Source organism: Cryptomeria japonica, chromosome 7 (genome assembly GCF_030272615.1).
Source record: "Cryptomeria japonica chromosome 7, Sugi_1.0, whole genome shotgun sequence".
Taxonomy (NCBI): domain Eukaryota; kingdom Viridiplantae; phylum Streptophyta; class Pinopsida; order Cupressales; family Cupressaceae; genus Cryptomeria; species Cryptomeria japonica.
In genome coordinates, this window is record NC_081411.1 from 546,449,922 (window position 1) to 546,471,766 (window position 21,845).

Sequence of the window (21,845 nt, forward strand, 5' to 3'; positions counted from 1 at the left end):
TATTCTTCACCAGGAGTGATCATTGGCTGGAAGCGGAAATTCCACTTGTGTGGAATGCAAGTGCTAACATTTGGAAATATGATAAAAGTTTGTGTTTGAAGGCATTCTGAAATCCATTTGACAATTGGATTATTAAATCCCATTTGCTCAACTATTTGTAACGTTTGAGTAAAATTGCATTTGTTAAATTTGTTGGAAATATGTAGTCTTATAAAATCCCTATGCTAATCACTCTTTCAAAACTATCCTGTTATTTCTATAAGTAAAAATATAAAAAATTTAAAACCTAGCAACTAATAGAAATTTTTTTAAGAGCTGGATAAAGGTGGATAGGAGACCCCATATTTAGGTTTATAATGATTTATGAGCAAAACTAAGAGTTCCAATGAATAAAAGTTTCACTTTCCTTACATTTTGTTTGACTCCAACCCCAAAAAATTACCACATTTGGGATTCTTGATCACTATAGACATTGTAACTTCTTGTAGGAAAACCATAGCTAGCGCTTTGATCCGATTATTTTCACATTCCATGAAAGAAACCACATTAAAAAGATATTGGGAAGATATTGACACTCTATAGTAGACTCACTAACGGGAATTTTGGTCTTCATAATTGTGACATATTTTCAACAGATCTAATTGTGCACGTATCTTCATCAAACTCAATGTTATATCTAGGTATTTTTCATTAGTTCATGTCTTGGTCCATGTCTTGCATGGCCTTTTAGATTCCAGATTTACAAATGTAGTGCAATGAGATCCTTTCGTTTGCCCTACAGCTTGGAGTTTTCCTTTTATCATATACTTTCTTTTAGGAGGCCATAGATATGAATTACCAGTGTTCCACGGATGTTGGGGATGGGGAGATGGGGGGACGCGGGGACGGGCTTCGAGGACGGGGGGACAAAGGGAAAATGTTTCGGGGACAGGTTTCGGGGACGGGGGGGTTTGGGCCTGGGAGGGAGAAACGTGTTTCCGTGGAACACTGTGAATTACAGTGACTCTTGGGCCTTTTTGGTATCTACCCTTGGCCTATGCCATAGTTAAAAAACTCAAGAGTACTTGAGAGCCTCCAAGTTTCAAGGCTGAGAAACTCACAGGCAGACATGCAAAATTCTGCATGGACTGACCCAATGTGAAAAACACCTAATAACATCTGAAAACATGCCAAAACCTACAAAAAGTGTTTTAAAAGGTCAAAACCCTACAAAACACATCTGAATTGCTATTGAAGCCACCTCTAAAATGTGCTTGAGTTGTGTGTCTATTTTGGGGGATCGAATCATTGCTTTAAATTGTGGGTGTGGACAAGGAAATTAAGTCCCACAGAGAATTTTAGATCTTCTATCGTACTTGTCCCAACTTCCACACGTCCCTCAAATCTTGCTATTCTTTGCAATTGTATCTTTGCTTGTGCTAGTTTAAGTTTTGGGGCTTGCAAAGAAGATTGCACCATGGCACTATCACTGCATGACGCATTGGAATTGAGCATAATGCATTGGAGGCATCCCTAGTTGTCCCTGCAAACATGTACTTACAAACCTTTTTGGTGCTCGAAAGCCTACAATCACTGCCTTAATTGCAAACAAACTTCTAGAAAATTAAGTGTTTTCATTTTTTTGCTGAGTCATTGAGTCCAAGCCAAAATTGTGCCTGCAAAGTTTTGCTGAGTTGCAATTTCTTGAACTACAACTGATGCTTTTGAGGGATTTACCATACGTCTCTTTTTATCACCCAATTGTTATTTTCCTGTCTGTGTTTTTCTGTTCTAAATCTACAGGAACAGCAAGATCAGCCAAGTTTTGAAGCACTAGCTGATTAAAAAGTTGTTATTTCCCAACTTGAAGCTGAGAAGTTTGATGCTCTTGCCTAGGACACGTCATTTCTAGATACCCATATTGATAATAATAGAAATAATATTCATATTGTTGAAATGGACAAGTTATATCAACAGCTCAATATTTTATATTCCGTGTATGCTGCCATATTTAGCATCAATTCCAAAAAAATGCTGCAAAGATAGGTAAAACAAACATGATGCCATGCTGTCTTCAACTGAAGGGAATCTAGATAGCTAGCTATGCCCACAAAAATTATGCATCTCATCCATTGATGGTTCAGTATACAGACAAACATGTCGACAATTTTGACTACTTAAATAAGATTTTAATCAGTTAAAATTTTCAACAATAGTTCCTCCTTAAATCAATTGTCACACTGAACAACTCATTATAAAAATGTAGATGCAAGTCCAGTTTGATGTCTTTCCCCAAGAATAAATAATTGCGTCAACATATTATGCACCTGTCAGCACCTTTGAAACAAATGCCTGGATAGACTTCAGAGTATGCATCTCAACCTCAACTTGATTTATTCCTTTTTCTTTCAGAAGTTTATTCCCAACCTCGAGTGAATGATTTCCACCATCTATAACATAAAGCTCATTCATTGCTGTCATCTTCTGCCTAACTGCTTCAAGCTTCTGCAGTGGACACAATGCATCTTTGCTTCCCTGTAAACAGAAAGACCAATTAATAAATGGAAAATAATAAAGTGTGTTTAAAACATGTTTACAACTGTAGGAAACTCATTTAACCATAAACATTAAAATTGATCTTTGCAGAGATGTTTTAGGTCTTTTAACAATTTGGTCTGCAGACTCTGCACTTGATGTTAAATTGTTGCAGTATAGAAAGACCGTCTATGACAGCAAATTTAATATCATATGATAAATCCACCTTTGCCTTGAAATAAGGGTAGATGGCTTAGTTTGCCTTGACTGGGAAGTTTACATAAGCAAAGACCTAGTGGCAAAGTTTGATAACCACTACATCATAAATAGATAAAGACAACAATTTAATGTATAAACAACATTAAATGCGATGAGCTCAAATCTAAATTGTATACATCAAAATAATGGAATTTAGTATTTTCCTTTATGACTATTATTCCAATGGCAAACAAACCGTCGTGGGATTTTTCAGGCGATTATGGGTTCGAAACATACTAGAATCGGATTCTGAAATGAATCTCATGTGGGTACATCCGGGGTTCGCATATTTAGATGCCGAAATGTTGGTGGACTTCTGCGAGGTTTGTCGTTGGTTGCAGGTACCAGGGTGCAATATGAAGTGGATTTTGTGTTTTTTTGGGTAAGAGACAGGTAGTTAGTGCCATCCTTATGTCATATATTTCGTTAACCCTTGTGAAAATGTAATGTCCCCTTTCGGGATTACCCTAGATTTTGCCCTAGAATCACCAATCAAGTAAATAATGAATGAAGCATATTTAAGGAATGCAAAACTACCAACTTTAAATCTTGATTTAGTTCCTACAACCAAGTTAGTTATCATTTCTAATATAATTGATGATCATTGTCTAATATTCATGAAAGATTGGAAAATATATAATCAATAATATGATAAGGAGAATCCTAATCCTTACATCACCATTGCAAATTACATGATGTGCACGTAGGATTCAATTAAAGATTCTCCCTTACAACCAATCCACACTATAAAATCCCTCGGGAAATCATATAAGGCGTTGGGAGCCTATCCTTTCCAATCAAGCCCAAGAGCATGGAATGAACACACAGTCATTTGGCCTCTTGGCCCCACCTAGGGGTTGGTGTAATTGATGGGGGAGTCGGTATTGTTGCCTCCTTATCATGTATTTCATCCTTCACTCCACAATGGGATGGTTGATTTCTACAACAATCAACCATCGTAGAGATTGGAGAGGAAATCACAATAGGGTGCCCGGAAATCCTCCTATCTAAGCCCAAGAGCGTGTTGTGACCCAATCACACATCAGCCCATTCCAAATGGGGACCCCCTACTTTTTAGGTCCACTTGATCTTTTGGTTTTGGTTCTTTGGGTTTTTCGCAGTAGTCTCCTCGGTTTGCAAGTGTTTTTGATCTAATTTGCAAGTCATTTGAGTAAATTTGGCTAAGTCTAGAACTCGTTCGATGTATTTTAGGTTTTTGCCCTTCAAACTTAGATTTGAGGTCTTTCCCTTAGAGTTTTGGAAAAACTAAGCATTGCATTGAAACCAAAGTCCTTTAGGGAAGCCACCAGTGAAATTTGGGTGAATTTTGAGCAATTCTCTATTTTTAGAAAGTTTCTATTTTTGGAAAATTTCACTACCTCTCGAATTGTCTTTATTTGGCCAAAAATCAAACTTACTCTTTTTTAGCAATTTCTATTTATAGTAAGTGTCATTCTATCCCGTTTGCCCTAATTCTGACGTTCTGAAGTACTTACTATTTTTAGTAAGTCTATTTTTGGCAGGTTCTTCATAGGCAGGGGTCTCGACACTAAAGGTAGAGCATTCCTGAGCCTATTTGTCTAAATCCGAAAAGTTGAAAAAGCAGACAGTTGATCAAATTGGTTGTCTGAAATTCCTTCCTGAAGTGGAAAAGCATGAATAATCTTTTAAGGCAGGGAAAAACTCACTTCAATCCTGAAATGGCATCCTGATCTAGAAAGGTGAAAAATATCAAGTCAAGGAAGAAAGTCAAGAAAATCCATTACCTTGGCAAAAATGGCATCCAAGTCAAAGAAGGCGCCAAAGTGACCTCATGGAGGAAAAGCAAGAAAATGAAAAAAAAAAAAAAAAGCGAGAAATGAGGATAAGGAGGGAAAAGCGAGAAATGTTAAAATTCCTACAGGACATGGTTTTGGAGCCCAAGTTAGAGTCAGAGCGCTAGAAAGGAGTATAGAAGGAATTTTCCTTCCAAACATGAATTCCTCCACTTGAAAATTCCGCCCAAAGCTTGAGAGAGGTGTTGAAACAAGGACAAAGAAGAAAATCAAATTTCCTCCTCAAGGATAAAAATTCGCCAGAAAACGAAGAAATTTCAAGGCAAAGGTGAAAATTGGCCAAGAGAGAGAAGTTTCTCTCTCCTGAATTCTGAAGCTCAAAATTGTAAAAATTCCTAAAAAATTGGAAAAGTGACAAATTGGTCAAAAATCTCCCTCAAGACAAGGCAAATTCAAAAACACGAAAAAAATTTCTTCCCCGATAAAACTCTCTCCAAGAATTTTCTCTCTCAAAATCCAGACAAATAGGATTTCCTTCCAAAAGGAAAAATCGACAAAATTCTTTCAAGAAAGGAAAATCTTTCAAAATATCCTTTTTGAATCCAAAATGGAAAGATTTTCACAATTAGTGAGTTAGCGACATGCAAAGGGAATATTCCGCACTTATGACACATAACTTAGGAAATTGTGGAAATTTCCATTTTCGAACTCAACCTTAACGACAAGACCCGTTTACATGGCGAGTTGTCAAGTATTACGCATTTCTAAATGCAACTACTAAGTTTAACCTCTCGCCAACTTAGCAACTTGGTGGAGAAATTCTATTTAAACGATGAATCACAATTCATTTCTCACACGGGTTTTGGAGAAATTTGAAGTTAGCGAGAGGTGAAGAAAAATCAAATTCGAAGAAATTATTTATTTTCCAGAAGTTCTTGTTCGCAAAGGTTCTATTTTATTCCAAATTGGGAATTTATCAACCGGAATTTCTTCTCCATCATTTTATTTAATTCCTTACAATGATTTTAATGTTATTTGTTTTGTTTTGTAGGGATGGCAAAATCCAGCAAGGCTGCAGCTACTTCTCGACAAGCGTAGATTAAGAACGAGATGAAAGGATTCCTTCCAGAGTCCAAGATTATTTCAAAGTGGAAGGAAATCAACGACACCAATTTGGGAACATTCTAGTTGGGAGCTTTCCAGAACAAGATTTTTGGAACAGCTGGACGTGCTCCATCTACCACTGCTATCAAATTTGTTAAGAGCGGGATTGTCTCAGCGACTAGTTTCCCTCCAGCCGTCCAATGCCCAGAGCTGATCTTAGAATGTGCAAAGCATTATAATCCTAAAAGAAGAGCAATTTTAACATCAAATGACAAGCTTCTAGCCAACTTGACCAGGGAGGCAATTGGAGAGACATTCGGTATTCCAACCTACCATTCCATGACATTCAAAACCAAGGATAGAGCAGCAACAATATATGAATCTAGTGTTGAAAGATGTGTCAGGATTACTAACAAAACCTGGATGGTTAAGTCAAGCCTCATATTACAAAAATGTCCAACCAGATCACCAGTTTTGACTTAAAGCAAGAGTATGCAGACCTTGTGATGATGTTGAGTAGGATTATGGGATGTCTGCATGTCTTCACATTTGAAACCTGGATGTTCTTCATCGGTGAGTTATGATGCCAACGGGATAGTGGATTGGGCAAGGTTGATCAGTCGTTACTTGCATGAGCAACTGAAGAATTTGAAGGAGAAGAAGACTCAATCTTTTTACATGAGCTCATATGTAATTTATTCACTGGCAAGGATGGGTAGTTTCGACGGCTTGCCAAGAAAGGGACCCATGGGATGCGGTCCAGGGCAGTTGAAATTACACGAGTGTTATTCTCAGTTGCACCTATACAACACTAATTCTTTCAAATTGGTGAGCGACAACTTCACAATGTACTTAACCAAATTACTACAAAAAGAACTCCACACAAGATTGTTGCCAAAGGCCAGGATGTTGATACAAAAATTTAAAGCCCGATAAATTTAGTTTCCAAAGTTTACTTACATCCGGGTCCAAGGTTTTTCCTTTCAGCCGCACAAGCTACCAAGGTATCCAACAAACAAAATGGTGTTGTTGGAGCTCACCAGGCAATTGATCACCTATGACAAGATTCAGAGGAAGAAGAGGAAGTTGTCCATTGAACTCCCTATTGTCATAGGCAACTATGTGGAAATGTGTCCGACATTGGCGATGGCTGAAAAATCTATAGAAGAATTGGCATTTTATCACTTGACATTCCATACGACCAGATCATACTTTGATCTGTATAATAAAATGAGGGTGGTCGCTGGAATGAAATTCAAACACAAATTTCACCTAGAGGACTTTTGGGCTAATGCCAAGGATGATCTTGAAATCAAGAAAAGAATGTTTTCCAAGTTGCCCCTTGACATAATCAGAATTGGTGAAATTATTCAAGTGTCAGATCAAGTTAAAGAAGATCGGGATGTGGTTCAACCAAAAATTTGAAAAATTGAAGGATAGGCCTATTCAAGTCTCGGATTGGATCTGGACACTTTGGCTAGACCAGTTTTGAAATTCACCAAGCATTGGATTGATCGACACATCAAGCTGCTAAAGGAAGGAAATGTTCGCCTGAGCAAACAACTAATGGGAAACTTGGATTCCCATAGTGAGGCCATGGAGGGGTCATAACGAGCCAAAGCTGAAGAAGGAGAAATCCAACAAGAAGGAGCTGAGCACAGTAAAGAAAAGAATATTCCTAAGAAGTCAAGAACAAGGAAGAGGAAAGAAGCCCAACCTGAGGCCCAACAGGAAGCCCAACCAAAGGAACCTCAGCTAAAAAAGCCAAGGGTGGAAGAAGCACAATCGCCACTCAATTCATCTAATGTACAGGAAGTTGAGATGTTTGCACAAGAAGCTCCAAGAAGTCAGCCTCAGGACAATATTTTTGATAAGGCACCAGCACAAGATATGCTCAACGCTAGTGCTTCTCACAGACCTGTTCTGCCGGAAACGCAAAGGTAGGAACTTCCTCCTAGTCTAAAACAACAAGACCAAGATGGTTTCATTAATACAATTCTCGAAGACATGGAGGAAGTTTCACAGGAGCCAAGTGCACATGGAAGTTCAGGATCAACAGACAGCTGCTCCTAATTGGCTCAAGGAAAGGATGAGAAGAGATCTGGAAGAAAAAATGGATACCGCGCAAGAATTGGAAAGACTTCTAAGCTAAATGGATAAACCAGTAGAGAAGAAGGCAACCAACAAGTTTTCAAAGATTACAAGGGATGAGTCTGCATCCAGAACATTACACTTGGCCGAGCCTATAGTAGACAAAGACAGAAGTGAGATCATGCCTGATGAATATGTGATCAGGGAAGTCAATTTCGAGCATGCATCCACAACACAGGTAGTGGAATATTTTGAAGAGTCTTCCCTGACCATGAAGGAGAAAATGAAAAAGATGAAAGAGAGATGCAAAAGACTGAAGAGCAATAATCGAGCCTTGTGTGTGTAATGTTCCCTTCTCAGTGAGGAGTAAGCAGTGGTCCATTGGCCAATTTCGGAGACCCGTAGGCTGATTGGAATGAAGAATTGGGGTTTCCTATTTTTGTGGAGTTCTGCACAAGCCATTTGAGGACTGGCTGGTGGGAATTCTACATTTTTGTTCGTGGATTCCTTCTAGGATTATCGAGAACTTCGCAATGGTATGACATGCAATCCATTCAGGGGAGTTGCAGAACTTACTATTTTTAGTAAGTTGGTGGCAGCTGTTAGGGTTTTGAGATTATTCTAAGTTCTCTCAGCTTCCTCTCACGGTTCGACAATCAGGTTGTTTGGAGTTGTTTTCGGGACTTACTATTTTTAGTAAGTACCATTTTAGGCAGTTATATTTTTAGCAAGGCAGTTCAAAACTCCAGTTCAGTCCAGCTGTTGGTTCAACACTTCAATTCTCAATCCAGTTGGTATTGATCAGTTTTTGGCTTGCAAAATGATTTATTAAATATTAACACTGCATTCTAAAGTTAATATTTAACTATTTGGACGACTTTGGGAAGTTAATATTTCATGGTTATTTGGACGACTTTGGAGATATAAAGCATGCTTTATTAAATGATTTTTATTGCTCTCCTAAGTTGGGTGCCTTAATCAAATAATGCTTTAAGTCGTCAAGTGTGGACCTTGCAAAATGGGCGAATTTGTCTAGAAGGTACGAACTTCTCCTTGGGCACCCATGTGGTGAAATGAAATGGTAATCCAACGCCATTTTGAAATGAGATGAAATGTTATTTGATTTGGGCGGATTTCGGAGCAGTTGAATTTGAATTTGGTGGAGCAAATGTTATAAATAAGAGCCTTGGGCTCTCATTTTGGGCATCTGGAGAATTTACACCGTTGTGCTGTCGAAATGGTTAGTGACTGAACTTCGAAGTTGGAAGAGCTTCCTAATTGCTTCAGTTTCGTACTTGAGATACAGTACCTAGCTAGATAGTTGTTTTTGGAGTGTTTGATTCAGTTTTCAGTGCGAGTTTTGGAGTTTCTTGTTGCTGCTATGATTTTTGGTGTTGCTGGTGCATTTAGGCTGGAAGTGAGTTTTATTCGTAGCTGCCTGTGTGTGGAGAGCATCATTCTGGGTATCGGCTCTATCCATCCGTACTCCCTGGGTGATAAGGTTCACCAATTTGCAGATTGGGATTTGGAGATTCTGATTTTTAGTTGCAAATCTAAGTTTACAGAAAGGTCGTACCATTTGGGAGGTGCCTTGGTTTGCGTGCATCACATTTGAAGCTTCCAAGTTGCTGGTTTGAGGTTTGGGATTGGTCGCCTATGTTATATATTTTCATTTGCATTTGATTTGATGTGATTCCAGTTAGTTTTGAGAGAGTTGTGAGTGTTTTGTTGTTTCCGGCAATGTTGGACAATGTGTTTCTAACTTGCAGAATTAGAACAGAAGTAGTGTTTTAGTGTTGTGTGATTTTGTTAGTGGATTGCTTGATATCAGCATTAAGCTTCTTATCTAATCTCATATCTCTATTTTGTAAGATTGTTTCAGTAGTAATGATCAATCATTCTTGTTGCATCTTATTTGTAATTCCCACTGTGCAAGCGGAAGAGGATGGCTTGGCCGCCTTCTATGTTTGTAATCAGGAAATAATGTATGTCCTCCCGCTGAAATATTGCAGTAGAGTTGATTTGTTGTAATAAGTCCTCCCGCTGAAATACTGCAGTCGAGTTGATTTTGTTTGTAATAAGTCCTCTCGCTGAAATACTGCTATAGAGTTGATTTGTTTGGTGTGTTAGTGTTTCTCCTTGGCTGGTTTACCGCCAAGTCTTCTGGGTTTCTATCCTGCTGAAAAGTGGAAGGGGCTGGCTTGCCGCCCATATTGTAATCAATTTCAGTTTTCAAGCTCCTAACGATCCTCTCAGCACTGTATGCTCTCACCCTCCCAGGTTGGGCTCTCGGTGATCAGAAAGTGGAGGGTTACTTTCAGCAGTATTGTGATTATCTTTCCTAACCTTAACGGGTGCATTGTAGTGTTTGATGTGTTTAAAATTCAAACAAAATTAAGGGGAATATTACAGTGTGAGTATGTGCGAAGTTTTAAGCACCCACAGAGAGAGGAAGATCCATTCTTTGTACTGCCCTCCTCTCTTCCTAAAGAATCTATTGATGGCGCTGAAAAAGTCAAGGAAAAGAGCCTAATGCTCTAAGGAGTGGGTAGAAGATGTTTTCACTTCAGCTGGAAAGTTTATTGATAACTTGGTTCGTTCTCATTCTAGAATCCCTTCTATCCTGAACAAGCTGTAGATTGCAGATAGTTCGATGGAGGATGTGCACATTTACCAAGACCTGACTATTTCGTGACTCAAAGCATTCATGTAAGTTCAAAGGTAGACGTTGACTGACGAGAAAGTTGTCCAGAGAACGATGTTTATGATTTCCCATGGTGGTTTTATGTCGTCTGCACCGGAAAAGAATTTTTTGAAAGATTCAACAAAAAGTCTACATCTTTGAAGAACTCAGTTAGGAAAGTACAAGAAGTTCTTAATGCAGATGAGGCATTATTTGCCAGAAGATTGACTGAGGAGGAATTGACAGTTGACTTCCTGAGGGACTAGTTACATGAGTATTTCTTTGTGGAATCATTTTCCAAGGCACATCTGGAAAATATTTCCTTGTTCTCCAACACGATGCAGAGGACTCAGGCGGCAATGACGGATTGCAAGAAGTTTTTCTCCGAGTGCAAAGAAGAAATTTCCTTGCTGGAATTTCAGATGGAAAATGTGCCAAGTGTCTCCATAGGAAAATTGGAGGCCGACATCACCAGATTCATCGCATTTTCCATTAATGAGCAAGATAATGGTCGTCCATTTCTGGACAAGAGTTTTTTGACTGCATGACATGGTGGCGCATTCATGGCGAGAATATTTGACCAAGTGGTTACTGAGTCAATGCATGCTGAAGTAGTGGAGCATCTTTTGCATGTAACCGTCGTATTCAAGAGTTGATGGGGCATTTATGGCATTATGGGTGATTCTTGCATGGTGAAGCATTTATGGCATTATGGGCGATTCTTGCATGGTGGAGCATTTATGACATTATGGGTGAACTTGATAGATAATGGTCCATTTAATGCACAATGGACGCTATTTTTAGCAAGCAGGAACTTATTGTAATTAGGCATGATGGGCATTTAATGTTTATTCCCACCTTGTTGCATCATGTTTGTGGAATCTTTTAGGTCAATCCCTAATTAGGGTTTGCATGTAATCAAGGCTTGAGGTCTATATAAGGGGGTGACCCCTTCATTTTTAAAGGGAGGAGAGATTGTTTTGAGATTGTTGTGATAATCTATTGGAAGTAGTAAACTGTAATACATTGTTCTTTGATGGTGTATACTTGTCCTATTTCATAGCTTGCATGGTCTTGCTTTCCTCACTTAGAGTAGATTTCTTTCAAGTATTTAGATGAATGAGGTTGATTGCAATGTGTTACGGAGAAGATCGTTTGATCATACCTTTTGTTGCTAGTTGATTGTTATCAACAGTGCAAGGTTGGACTGAGCTTTTGATGTGTGCGCTTAAATCTAAGTTATTGAATGAGTATTGTTCTCTGATGGTATTCATCAATGATTTAGAATCTTTTAAACACAACCTTTGAAGATTGCACCGGCTTCATGTAGTTGTCTCAACATGGCGAAGTGAAGTTTGGTTGATCCTATCCTAGACATTGCCATCCACTAAGTTCTTAGATTTAGAGTAGTTTTCCCAAACCCTTCCTCGTTTTAATTTTCCGCACATTTAAATCGAAAAGGTCCTAAAAAAATTGAACCATTCATTGCCAAATCATTCAAGAATATCCTTGAAGTCACAAATTTTCTAAAATTTTCTTCAGGTGTGCGTAAATCCCCTTGGATTACCAACATATCACATCAAGCCAATTGAGTCACGTCCATTGCATAATTAAAACCTTGGAGTCAATTGTTTGAACTTGTCAAAATCTTAGCATACAATTGAACTTTGATCAAGAGAAAGCAAAGTGACCGTTGGGAATCTTTATTCTGTGTTGGTGTGTGTAGTCACAAAACGCACGTCAACAGAGCAAACACTCACCCTCTTGGTCCCAAGTGGCAAACACATTGGACATCCATCATGGGGTGGTCTACTGAGATGGTGTTATTGTATTTGCTCCCCTTCCTTGCATTTCCTTCTCTTCTCTACATGATTGCTTGCCGGTTATAAATAGATTAATGTTTTAGGATATGTATTTCACATTATTATCTATGCCTAACACATAGAAAATTACATATTAGATGATATCGTCATAATGCATACACTAAGAATACACCTCGTGGATACCAAATACTTGTTAATGCATAGGTCTATGGTTTATATCAATCTGATCCGCTGCTTATACTAGGATATATGTATGTATGAGAATCCTCTCCTATTTGTTCATTCTATTCTTTTATATTTTGTATTCGGAATCAGACTTGATGATTTCTTATCCCCTATACTCATATCGTATTTTCACAAATGCACTTACTAATTCCAGGCTGATGTAAATAACTCAGATTTCTGCTATAATTTAATTAGTTTCTGCTGCTAATCAGTTCTGAACTTAATTCCTTTCTGCACTGCTCTGCTGCCCCTCTTATCCTTCCACTTTATGTCTTTAAAAACCTTCTTCATACCTCTTCACAAGAGAATCGGTTCTTCACAAAGGTTGGCCTCAAAACAATATAGTTTTAATTTATTTTGAAACACCAAACAGGTCAGCCTCAACATATATTTAATTTTATTTCTGATTTCTTAAGAGAGGCGATTCCTCGAGGAGTCAGCCATAATGCAAGGTGATAGTTTCTTTTTTGAATCACCATAAATTGTAGGTCAGCTAGTAGATGTGAAAAAATTTATTTATTTAATTTTCAATTCTTGAAAGTGGCAATCCACATGAGGAGGGTCAACCTAAGGAAGATGGAGATTCCTTAAAGTTGTTGGCCCCAACAAAACCCAACAATACATTATTTATTTTCACCCATATGATAGGCAATACTTTAGATGTAATATCAATGCCAAGCAATCCATAAATAACATGAAGTTGTCCAGTATATAAATCTGCAAATTTATCAAAAGCTACGATCTCATACACTAGCAAGGGACATGACAGAAAACTTGGGTTTTTATAATCCAGGTAATTGAAATTTCAATATTTAATAAATTCCTTACGTGGAAAGTGAGTCAAGTGAGAATTGTTCTAAACTACCGTTTAATCCTATGACCCTAGATATTCATTCAATCGCCATTGTTTATTTGTTACCGATTATGTTTGTAAACATTGATATGACCTAACTACGTCTTGTCAAATGAAAGCGTTGAATAATATTATAATAATAAACTTATTCAAGAAAAGTATAATGAAATTTAATATATAATAAATATATTAATTATTAAATAATAAACAACTGGATATAAATATAAACACAAATGAAAACATACATAAATAAATGAAAAAATAAAACATTTTCAAATAATTGAACCTATATCGTGTGGGAAGGAGGACATTGATAAATAATAGTTAAACCCATATTCAAGCCATCAAATGCATAAGTAAAATATATATATATATAGGAATATAACATGCATTCGCAAGAAAGGAAAGGGCAATAGAGAGCATAGGAAAAAAAAAATCATTGCAGAACCAAACTGGCACCAAACGCAGGGACAAGAGAAGTGAATGGGCATGGCCAGAGACGTGCGCGGGAGGAGCGCAGGACAAAGAGGAGAGTCATGCCATTATAGCATTATGGCGTTCATGCCTGTAAAGGCTTGTTTTTCAAAACAGGAAGAAAATCATGATGTTAGACATGCTTAAAAACCCTATGACCCGCCACAATGCAGATCTTGATTTTTCATTTTTATGCTTGGTAGAAAAAAAGTGAGGGATTGGATCAAAAGTGGAGAGCAAGAAGGAAAGTTGCAACTTCAGGCATTGGAAAAACCTAGGACTCCATTAATTAAATATCAGATTTTAAATATGATTTTAAATATCAGAAATTAAATATCTTACTGTGGATGCTGGGTGATGTGGGCTTGTAAATTTAATTTAGAAAAAGCTTAAATTGCCCCTTTCCTGCTGATTATGCAAGACAATAGTTATAATGACTCTGGTCTAAGTATTTCAATATGTAAAACTAGTCTGAAACCCTTCATTTTTTCTGCTTATTCTCCCTGCTCATTCATGCCTCTAAATTTGCAATCAACAATAGATTGGGTTGGGTTCTATATTTTCCATAATGAATGATAGATTTTGAAGAAAGCCATTATATATTTCAATACTTCATAGTTTTTTTCTCCAATATTGAATTTGGTTATGTGTATTAAACAAACCAACTAGCAGATACATATAATACCATACTAGTTTGTGTGAATGTTTAAAGGTGCTAATTTGGACCTTGATCATGTTTAAATTCAGGCATACAAATGCTTTTGTAGAGCTGCATCTTATCCCCATAAACGTAAATATCAAACCCTTCCAATAGGCTGGCTGAAATAAGTTAGTTCAGCAACTCAGCCCTTTTAAACTCATTTCAATATGTATCACACACTAGAATTCATGTGTGGGAAGGTCAGATATTTAGTTGCATAGAATGCAATCTACTTATTTAACCATTCTAAGATATCTTTAAATCTAAAACCAATAAGAGAGCCGGGTTGCTTAGAAATTTGGGTATGATAATAATAAAAAGTTATGCTTCCTAGCAGAAGCAAACATTCTCTTCGTAATGTCCCCTTCCAGCCAGTGATCAGTCCTGGTGATGAATAGCCTATTCAGGAGGCCCGTAGGCTATTTTGGCAAAATTAGGGTTTCCATCTTCCGAGAGGATTTTGAGTGTGAAGCAGTCGAAGTTTGGCAGAATGAATCAAAGTTTTCTTCTGGGTTTTCTGTAAACTCTGCAGTGGTATAACATGCAATCAATTCAGGCGAGTTGGCAGAACTTACTATTTTTAGTAAGTTGTGGTCAATTGTCATGATTACTGGGTTTTTCTAGGTTTCTCCAGCTGAGATACAAGGTTCGAAGAACAATCTTTTTGGAGTTTTTTCAGGACTTAATATTTTTAACAAGTATCATTTCAGGCAATTCTATTTTTAGCAGTTCAGTTGTGAGTTCTGACCCAGCTCAGTTTGATGGTTTTCAGCACTTCAATCCATCAGTTCAATTTGGCATAATCAGTATTTGCTTTTCAGTGATTTATTAAATAATTACTTTATGCTAAAGTTAATATTTAATAGGTTTCGAACGACTTATGGAAAAATACTCTGCACCTAAAAATATTATATTTTCCCTAAGTCAGTGGCATGAGAAAAGGAGGCATATTTCATGTGTTTATTATGTTTTAAGTTGCAAGTTATTCACCAAGGAAAAAGTTCAAACTTTTTGCCTAGGAGGGGACGCCAAACACATGAGGGAGTGGGAAATGAAATGCAAATGAAGAAGTTGTAATTTGGACGCCATTTGGGGGTGAATTTGGGGTCTCAGAATCAATAAATATGAGAGCTTGGTCTCTCATTTGGCATCTTGAACATTTTACCCCACTGAAAAGTGGAAGAGGCTGGCTTGCCGCCTACATTTGATATTTGTAATTCAGTCCTCCCGCTGCATAAGCGATCGAGTGATGTCTGTTTGTAATGGTCTTCCCGCTGCATAAGTGATTGAGTGATATTTGTTGTAATGATCTTCCCACTGCACAAGTGGTTGAATTGAATTTTGTTATGTGTGTTCAGTTCTCCCGCTGAAATATTGTGGTAGAGTGATTTGTGCTTTGGAGTGTTTGTTCACTTGGCTGGTTTACCGCCTAGTTTCTTTGTTTACCCGCTGGATAAGCGGAAGGGGTTGGCTTGCCGCCCATTATTGTAATCAATCCTTCAGCAGTTTGCAACTAACGATCCCCTGCTACCGTATGCTCTCACCCTCCCAGTTTGGGCTCTCGATGATCAAAAGGTGTAGGGTTCCTTCTTGCTTGTTTTGGATTTCTTATTCTAACCCTAACGGGTGTGGTTGTGTGTGTAATCTTGTTAAAAATTAAAAAAAAAATTGTGGGGATATTACACTCTTGAATCCATCCCTATTTTGCATATTGTTAGGCTCTGCAATCATTTAAACACCTCAGATTAAGTAATGAAGTCAAGGCATGATGGAATTAGATATGTTAACTCAAAAGTTAAATTAAGACAGCATAGTATAAGATGGCACTAAGTGTGTATATGTGTGTGTGTGTATTTAAAAATGCTTAGAAAATAAATGGCAGCAAAATTCTACCTCAATGATCTTGCCCTGCCTATATTGCTAGATTCTTAGCGAAGAACTTAAGAACATGAACTTCATTAGTTAATGTAATGGAACAAGGAATTTTACCATGTTAACTTGAATAATTATCAAGAACACTTACAATAGCAAGGAAATGATGAGTTGAAGTTCCTCATAAGGAAATTGTACTTTCTGTTATATGAGCAGCCATGGTTTAGATAAAATGATATATTCGATCGCCAAATATTGTACATATGAATTTGCTATGAGATTACTATCTTAAAAGGTTGGACGTGGGAATGGTTGTCAACAAAATCTGAAAATGGAAGATTCCGTTGATATTACCTTCAACCAAGGGTCATTGGGTAAGCATGCCCATTCTTAACATTTTGGAGCCCATTCATGGCTGTAAAATAAACATAGAACAGCTGCAATACCTTTATAAGCCAAGAAATGGTAGTAGCAACCATCATTGTAGTGTTGCAGGTTGACTACCTGTTGTGACGTATTCACACATTGCCCCATTGCAAATGCGGACCCCTACCTTTTGCTTTCTAGGGTTAGTTTTCTTGGTGTTCTAGGTTCTTGTCTATTGACCTTTTGCATTTGAAGGGTCGCCAGGGGGCTCATTAGGATAGCAGGCTCTGCTTGAGTCAGGTGGATCTACTCAAGAGGTTAGGTCAATTGAGTGATTAGGGGTAATTTAGATCATTCCTAGGGTGTTTTTTTGTGTACTATCTGGTCGCACTTGAAGTTGCTAAATCAAACCTTGGTTGAATACATAATGTCATCCTAATCTTCAAATGTCCTGAAATTTGGCGTTGTCTGGAATGTCATCCTGATCCTGAAATTTGACTAAGTCTAGAAAATTGAAGAATCCTCCAAAAACTAGATTTTGCATTATAACTCCTGGAGGTCCGAAACCACTCTCAAACATCCTGACAATATATATGGAATATAACTTAAAGTATAAGTGACATTTCCTTCTTATACTTAAATGTTATTCCATATATGAATCCTGACGGAGAGGCTAAAATGTCAAATTTCGCTCCTGACCCTTCCAAAGGGTCCAAAGCGAAATTTCACAAAGGACCTAAGATTTCACCTAAGTCAGTGAGTGGTTGAGTGAATTTGCAAAGTTATGAAAGGAAATGCATCAAAGGGTTGAGTCTACGGCAAAGTCAAGTCGAATCCAAGGTAAATTGAGTCTAGAATAGGAATTTCGCTCCTGACCCTTCCAAAGGGTCTAGAGCGAATTCATTTACAAGACACTCCACCTTGACCCAAATTAGGAGCTAACCCATTCCCAGGCTTGAGTGAAGGCAAAATACTTGTTTGAGTGAAGAATTTGTAGAATGAAGATAGAATTTGAGCCTAAGGAAGAATTTTGCTCCTGACCCTTCCAAAGGGTCCAGAGTGAAATTCTTCCTTAGGCTCAAATTAGACCAAGATCTTAGTTTCTAAGGCATGTTGGGAAGGTTTTGACATGTTCTTGCCTTAGGAAGCGATTGAAAGCATTGAAAAGTGAGGATTTTGTCCAAGATTGTGAATTTCGCTATTGACCCTTCCAAAGGGTCCAGAGCGAAATTCTTGAAAACACCTATTTTCTCCTTAGATGAAGTCAAAACCTTGGTTTTTATGGCATGGATGCAAGTGGAGTGGTCTATATTTGCCTTGCAAAGAAGTTTGGAGTTGAAGAGATGAAGGGTCAAGCCTAAAACTAGAATTTCGCCCCTGACCCTTCCAAAGGGTCCAAAGCAAAATTCCCAAAATCTACCTTTTCCTCTGAATTTTTTGTCAAGTCAAGTGTGGATCAGGGTGAATTAAGATTGAAGATGTCCTTAAGCATGGCTTTGAGTTGCTTGTGATCACCAAATGTGAAGGAATTGAACTAAAACTAAAATTTCGCTACTGACCCTTCCAAAGGGTCCAAAGCAAAATTCCTAAAACCTATTCTTTCTTCCAAATTTTGTGTCGAGAACAACCTTGATCAAGGTGAAATGAGCTTGGAGATACCACTAGGCATGCCTTTGAATGGCTTGTGGCCACCAATGATGGAGATTTTGAGCTAGAACATGAATTTCGCTCCTGACACTTCCAAAGGGTCTAGAGCGAAATCCTAAATAGGTCTTGTCCCTGGCCATTGTTTTGAGCGAATTTCCCCTTTCAAGCCTTCTTAGGGGTCAAACAAATGTTGCTTTCATGAGAGAGGGATCCAAAGTTGAAAGTCAAAGGAAAGCAAGGTATGAAGAAAGAATCTAGGTGAAGGAAAACAAGCAAATCAAGAATTTCGCTCCTGACCCTTCCAAAGGGTCCAGAGCGAAATTCCCAAAATCACCTAATTTGCCCATGATTGAGATTAAGAGATGCATTCCCAGGCCTTGATGGAGAGAAGACTAGTGTATGCTTGCCTTGGAAGGCATTTTGGAGGTAGAGAAATGATAGAATTTGTCCTAGAATGTGAATTTTGCTCCTGACCCTTCCAAAGGGTCCAGAGCGAAATTCTTAAAACCTCTATTTTGCTCCAATTTTGCATCAAACCTAGTATTGATTGAGATCAAAGGCATCCTTAGACATGCATTTGAGCAAGTTGTGGTCACAAAATGTGAAGATTTTGTCCTAAAAGGCAAATTTCTCTCCTGACCCTTCCAAAGGGTCTAGAGTGAAATTCCTTATAGGTCCTGTCCTTAGCCAAGGTCCAAAGCGAAACCCTCTTTTTTGGTCTTTTTGGAGGTCAAATCAATGATGTCTTCAAGAGAAAGTGATTCAAAGGTCAAGAGAAGTTCAAGGCATGGAGATGATGAAATTTGAGCTAAAATGCAAATTTTGCTCCTGACCCTTCAAGAGGGTCCAGAGCGAAATTCTTATAGGGCCTGTCCCTGGGGAGGATCTTGAGCGAATTTCATTCTAATGCCTTTTTGTTGATGATTTAAGGTAGAAAATGCTATGTGACATAAATATATCATATGTACTTAATCATCTTTTGGTTTGTTTTGCAAGTGGAAGAAAATCAGGCCAGGACAAGGACGACCTATTCTAAGCCCATCACCATCAAGGACGTTCCAGATGCATAAAGGAGGACTCAAGCTGTTTTGAAGTGTTGGAAGACTTCAAGTGTTTGAGGAGTTGCAAGCTAGCCTCAAGACCTCATTCTACCACATGAAGAAACCACATGATGAGAGAGAAGAATGACCTTACTAACACTTCAAGGTGAGGTATGCTACCAGAGAAGGAAGACTTGACAGTAAGGAAGCCTCATCAAGCACATGGAAGTCAAGGAGGTACATCATTCTTCGCATCAAGGACAGAGGAGGATCAACCAAGATACAAACGTAAGACAAGGTGGCATCCCAATCACTTTTCCTCTAGTTGGATTGGTCCACCTCAGCATGTCCAGATTCAATGTACCTGACTCATCAGGGACAGCACAAACTTCGGTGTACCTACCCCTGCTTCCTATTGGTCCACACTCATTGAATGTAATTTTTCATTGGTTGAGGTGTTTGTTATAACAAACCCTAATTAGGGTTTTGTTGTGACGTTTTCACACATCGCCCCATTGCAAATGGGGACCCCTGCTTTTTGCTTTTGTTTTGCCTGTTCTTCTCTCTGTTTTTAGGGTTTTGAGTGAGTGAGTGGTCTGTCTGGGCTAGGGCTAAACCTTAGGGGGTTTCTTTTGGATATTTTTAAGCTGAGTCCAGACAAATTTTGAAAGTTATTAAGCGTCCTTCCGAGGGTTGATTATTGAAGTAAGATAAGTCTGTCAGGAAGTCAGATATGTCTCAGGTTAGGTCTAGTCAGGGTTTTTTTGGGGTAAAATTCAAATTTTGTCCAAGTGTTAGCATTTTGAAGATGAAATTGTATATTCTTGCCTAGGTAAATTTTGATCAAATTTCGGAGGCAAGATGATGCCTGAAACAGAGAAAGTGCTCCTGTCCTTCACTGGAGGACCAGGGCGAATTTCATTCTAAGTGCAATTTCTTATTTTGCGAGAGCTTGCTAACTGATTCCTGGCCTTGAAGATGACCTAACTCTGCCTTGTGAAATGATTGGAGACCTAAATTTTGAATGGATTAGCCAGAAAGGACAAAAGTGCTCCTGTCCCTCTCCAAGGGACCAGAGCACAAATGTTATTTTATGCATATTTGTCACTGACTTTTCTATTTTGTTTTGTGCAAGGTCTTCCGGAATGATAATTGGACATGACTTGATACTTTTGAAGATTTTGAAGGCACAAAAAATGGTGAATTCTGAAGGTTAAAGGAAAAAGTGCTCCTGTCCCTCTCCAAGGGACCAAGGCGAAGTGCTCCCGTCCCTCACTGAGGGACCAAGGCGAAAAGACTTATTTGAGCCATTCCTGGCCTTGTTTGGTTAAATTGAGACATCAAAGGCATGTTGAAGGACGAAATGAACATGATAAAGCATCCAGACTTGATTGAAAACAATGAAATGATGAAGTTTTTGCCTAGAAGGTCAAAAGTGCTCCCGTCCCTCACCGAAGGACCAGAGCACTTTTCTTTATATGCACAATTTTAGACCTCTTTTGGACATTAACTTCTATTCATAGCATGAAGTAAAATGAAATCTTCCCTAACAAAGGAATTTCGAGATGAAAAGTGAGACAATTTGGCTTAGAGAGCAAAAAGTGCTCCCGTCCCTCACTGAAGGACCGGAGCATTGAATTTCAAATTTGCACTATCTTTGCAAGGTTAAGGTGATTTTATGATTTGAAGAGGTTAAGGGAGGCATGTTTTGTCCATTGAATATAATTTAAGCAGTTCACAAAGGAGTAAATCAACCCAAATGACAAAAAGTGCTCCCGTCCCTCACTGAAGGACCATGCCACTTTTTCAAGTTTCTCTTCTTTGTTTGATATTTTATGGCAAAACTTGACTTGGATAGGAAGGACGAATGATGTTTTATGCCTTGGACGCAATTGAGAGGTTTAAAGAACAAAGAAGTATGCCAAGATGCAAAAAGTGCTCCCGTCCCTCTCCAAGGGACCAGAGCGATTTTCCAAAAAGTGCTCCTGTCCCTCTCCAAGGGACCAGAGCGATTTTCCAAAAGTGCTCCCGTCCCTCTCCAAGGGACCAGAGCGATTTTCCAAAAAGTGCTCCCGTCCCTCTCCAAGGGACCAGAGCGATTTTCCAAAAGTGCTCCCGTCCCTCTCCAAGGGACCAGAGCGATTTTCCAAAAAGTGTGAATTTCTTGCAAGGCCAAGGCAAGTTTGTGATTGAAGTAAATGGAAGAGGACATGATTAGCACATTGAAGATAATTTGGGAAGCTAGCAAAGGACGGATAAGCTTGAAGTTGAAAAAGTGCTCCTGTCCCTCACTGAAGGACCAGAGCACTTAACATGTTATCTAGCCTTTCTCACCAATTTTGGACAAATTGAGGCCAAGGCGCAAGTTTGAAAAAGTGTTTAAAATGCCTTGAAGTGGAATTGAGATGCGAGAGTTGCAA

General features: G+C 38.4%; 1 protein-coding gene across 1 annotated transcript in view; it reads right to left on the bottom strand.

Moving 5' to 3' along the window:
- Positions 1 to 2,139: 2,139 nt before the first annotated feature.
- LOC131031150 (uncharacterized) overlaps positions 2,140 to 21,845 on the bottom strand; it is a 122,369-nt gene continuing 102,663 nt past the window's right edge. Inside the window, exon 7 of the mRNA XM_057962190.2 lies at positions 2,140 to 2,514. Coding sequence (XP_057818173.2) covers positions 2,299 to 2,514 — 216 coding nt within the window. The 3' untranslated portion in view covers positions 2,140 to 2,298. The remainder of the gene's footprint in view (positions 2,515 to 21,845) is intronic.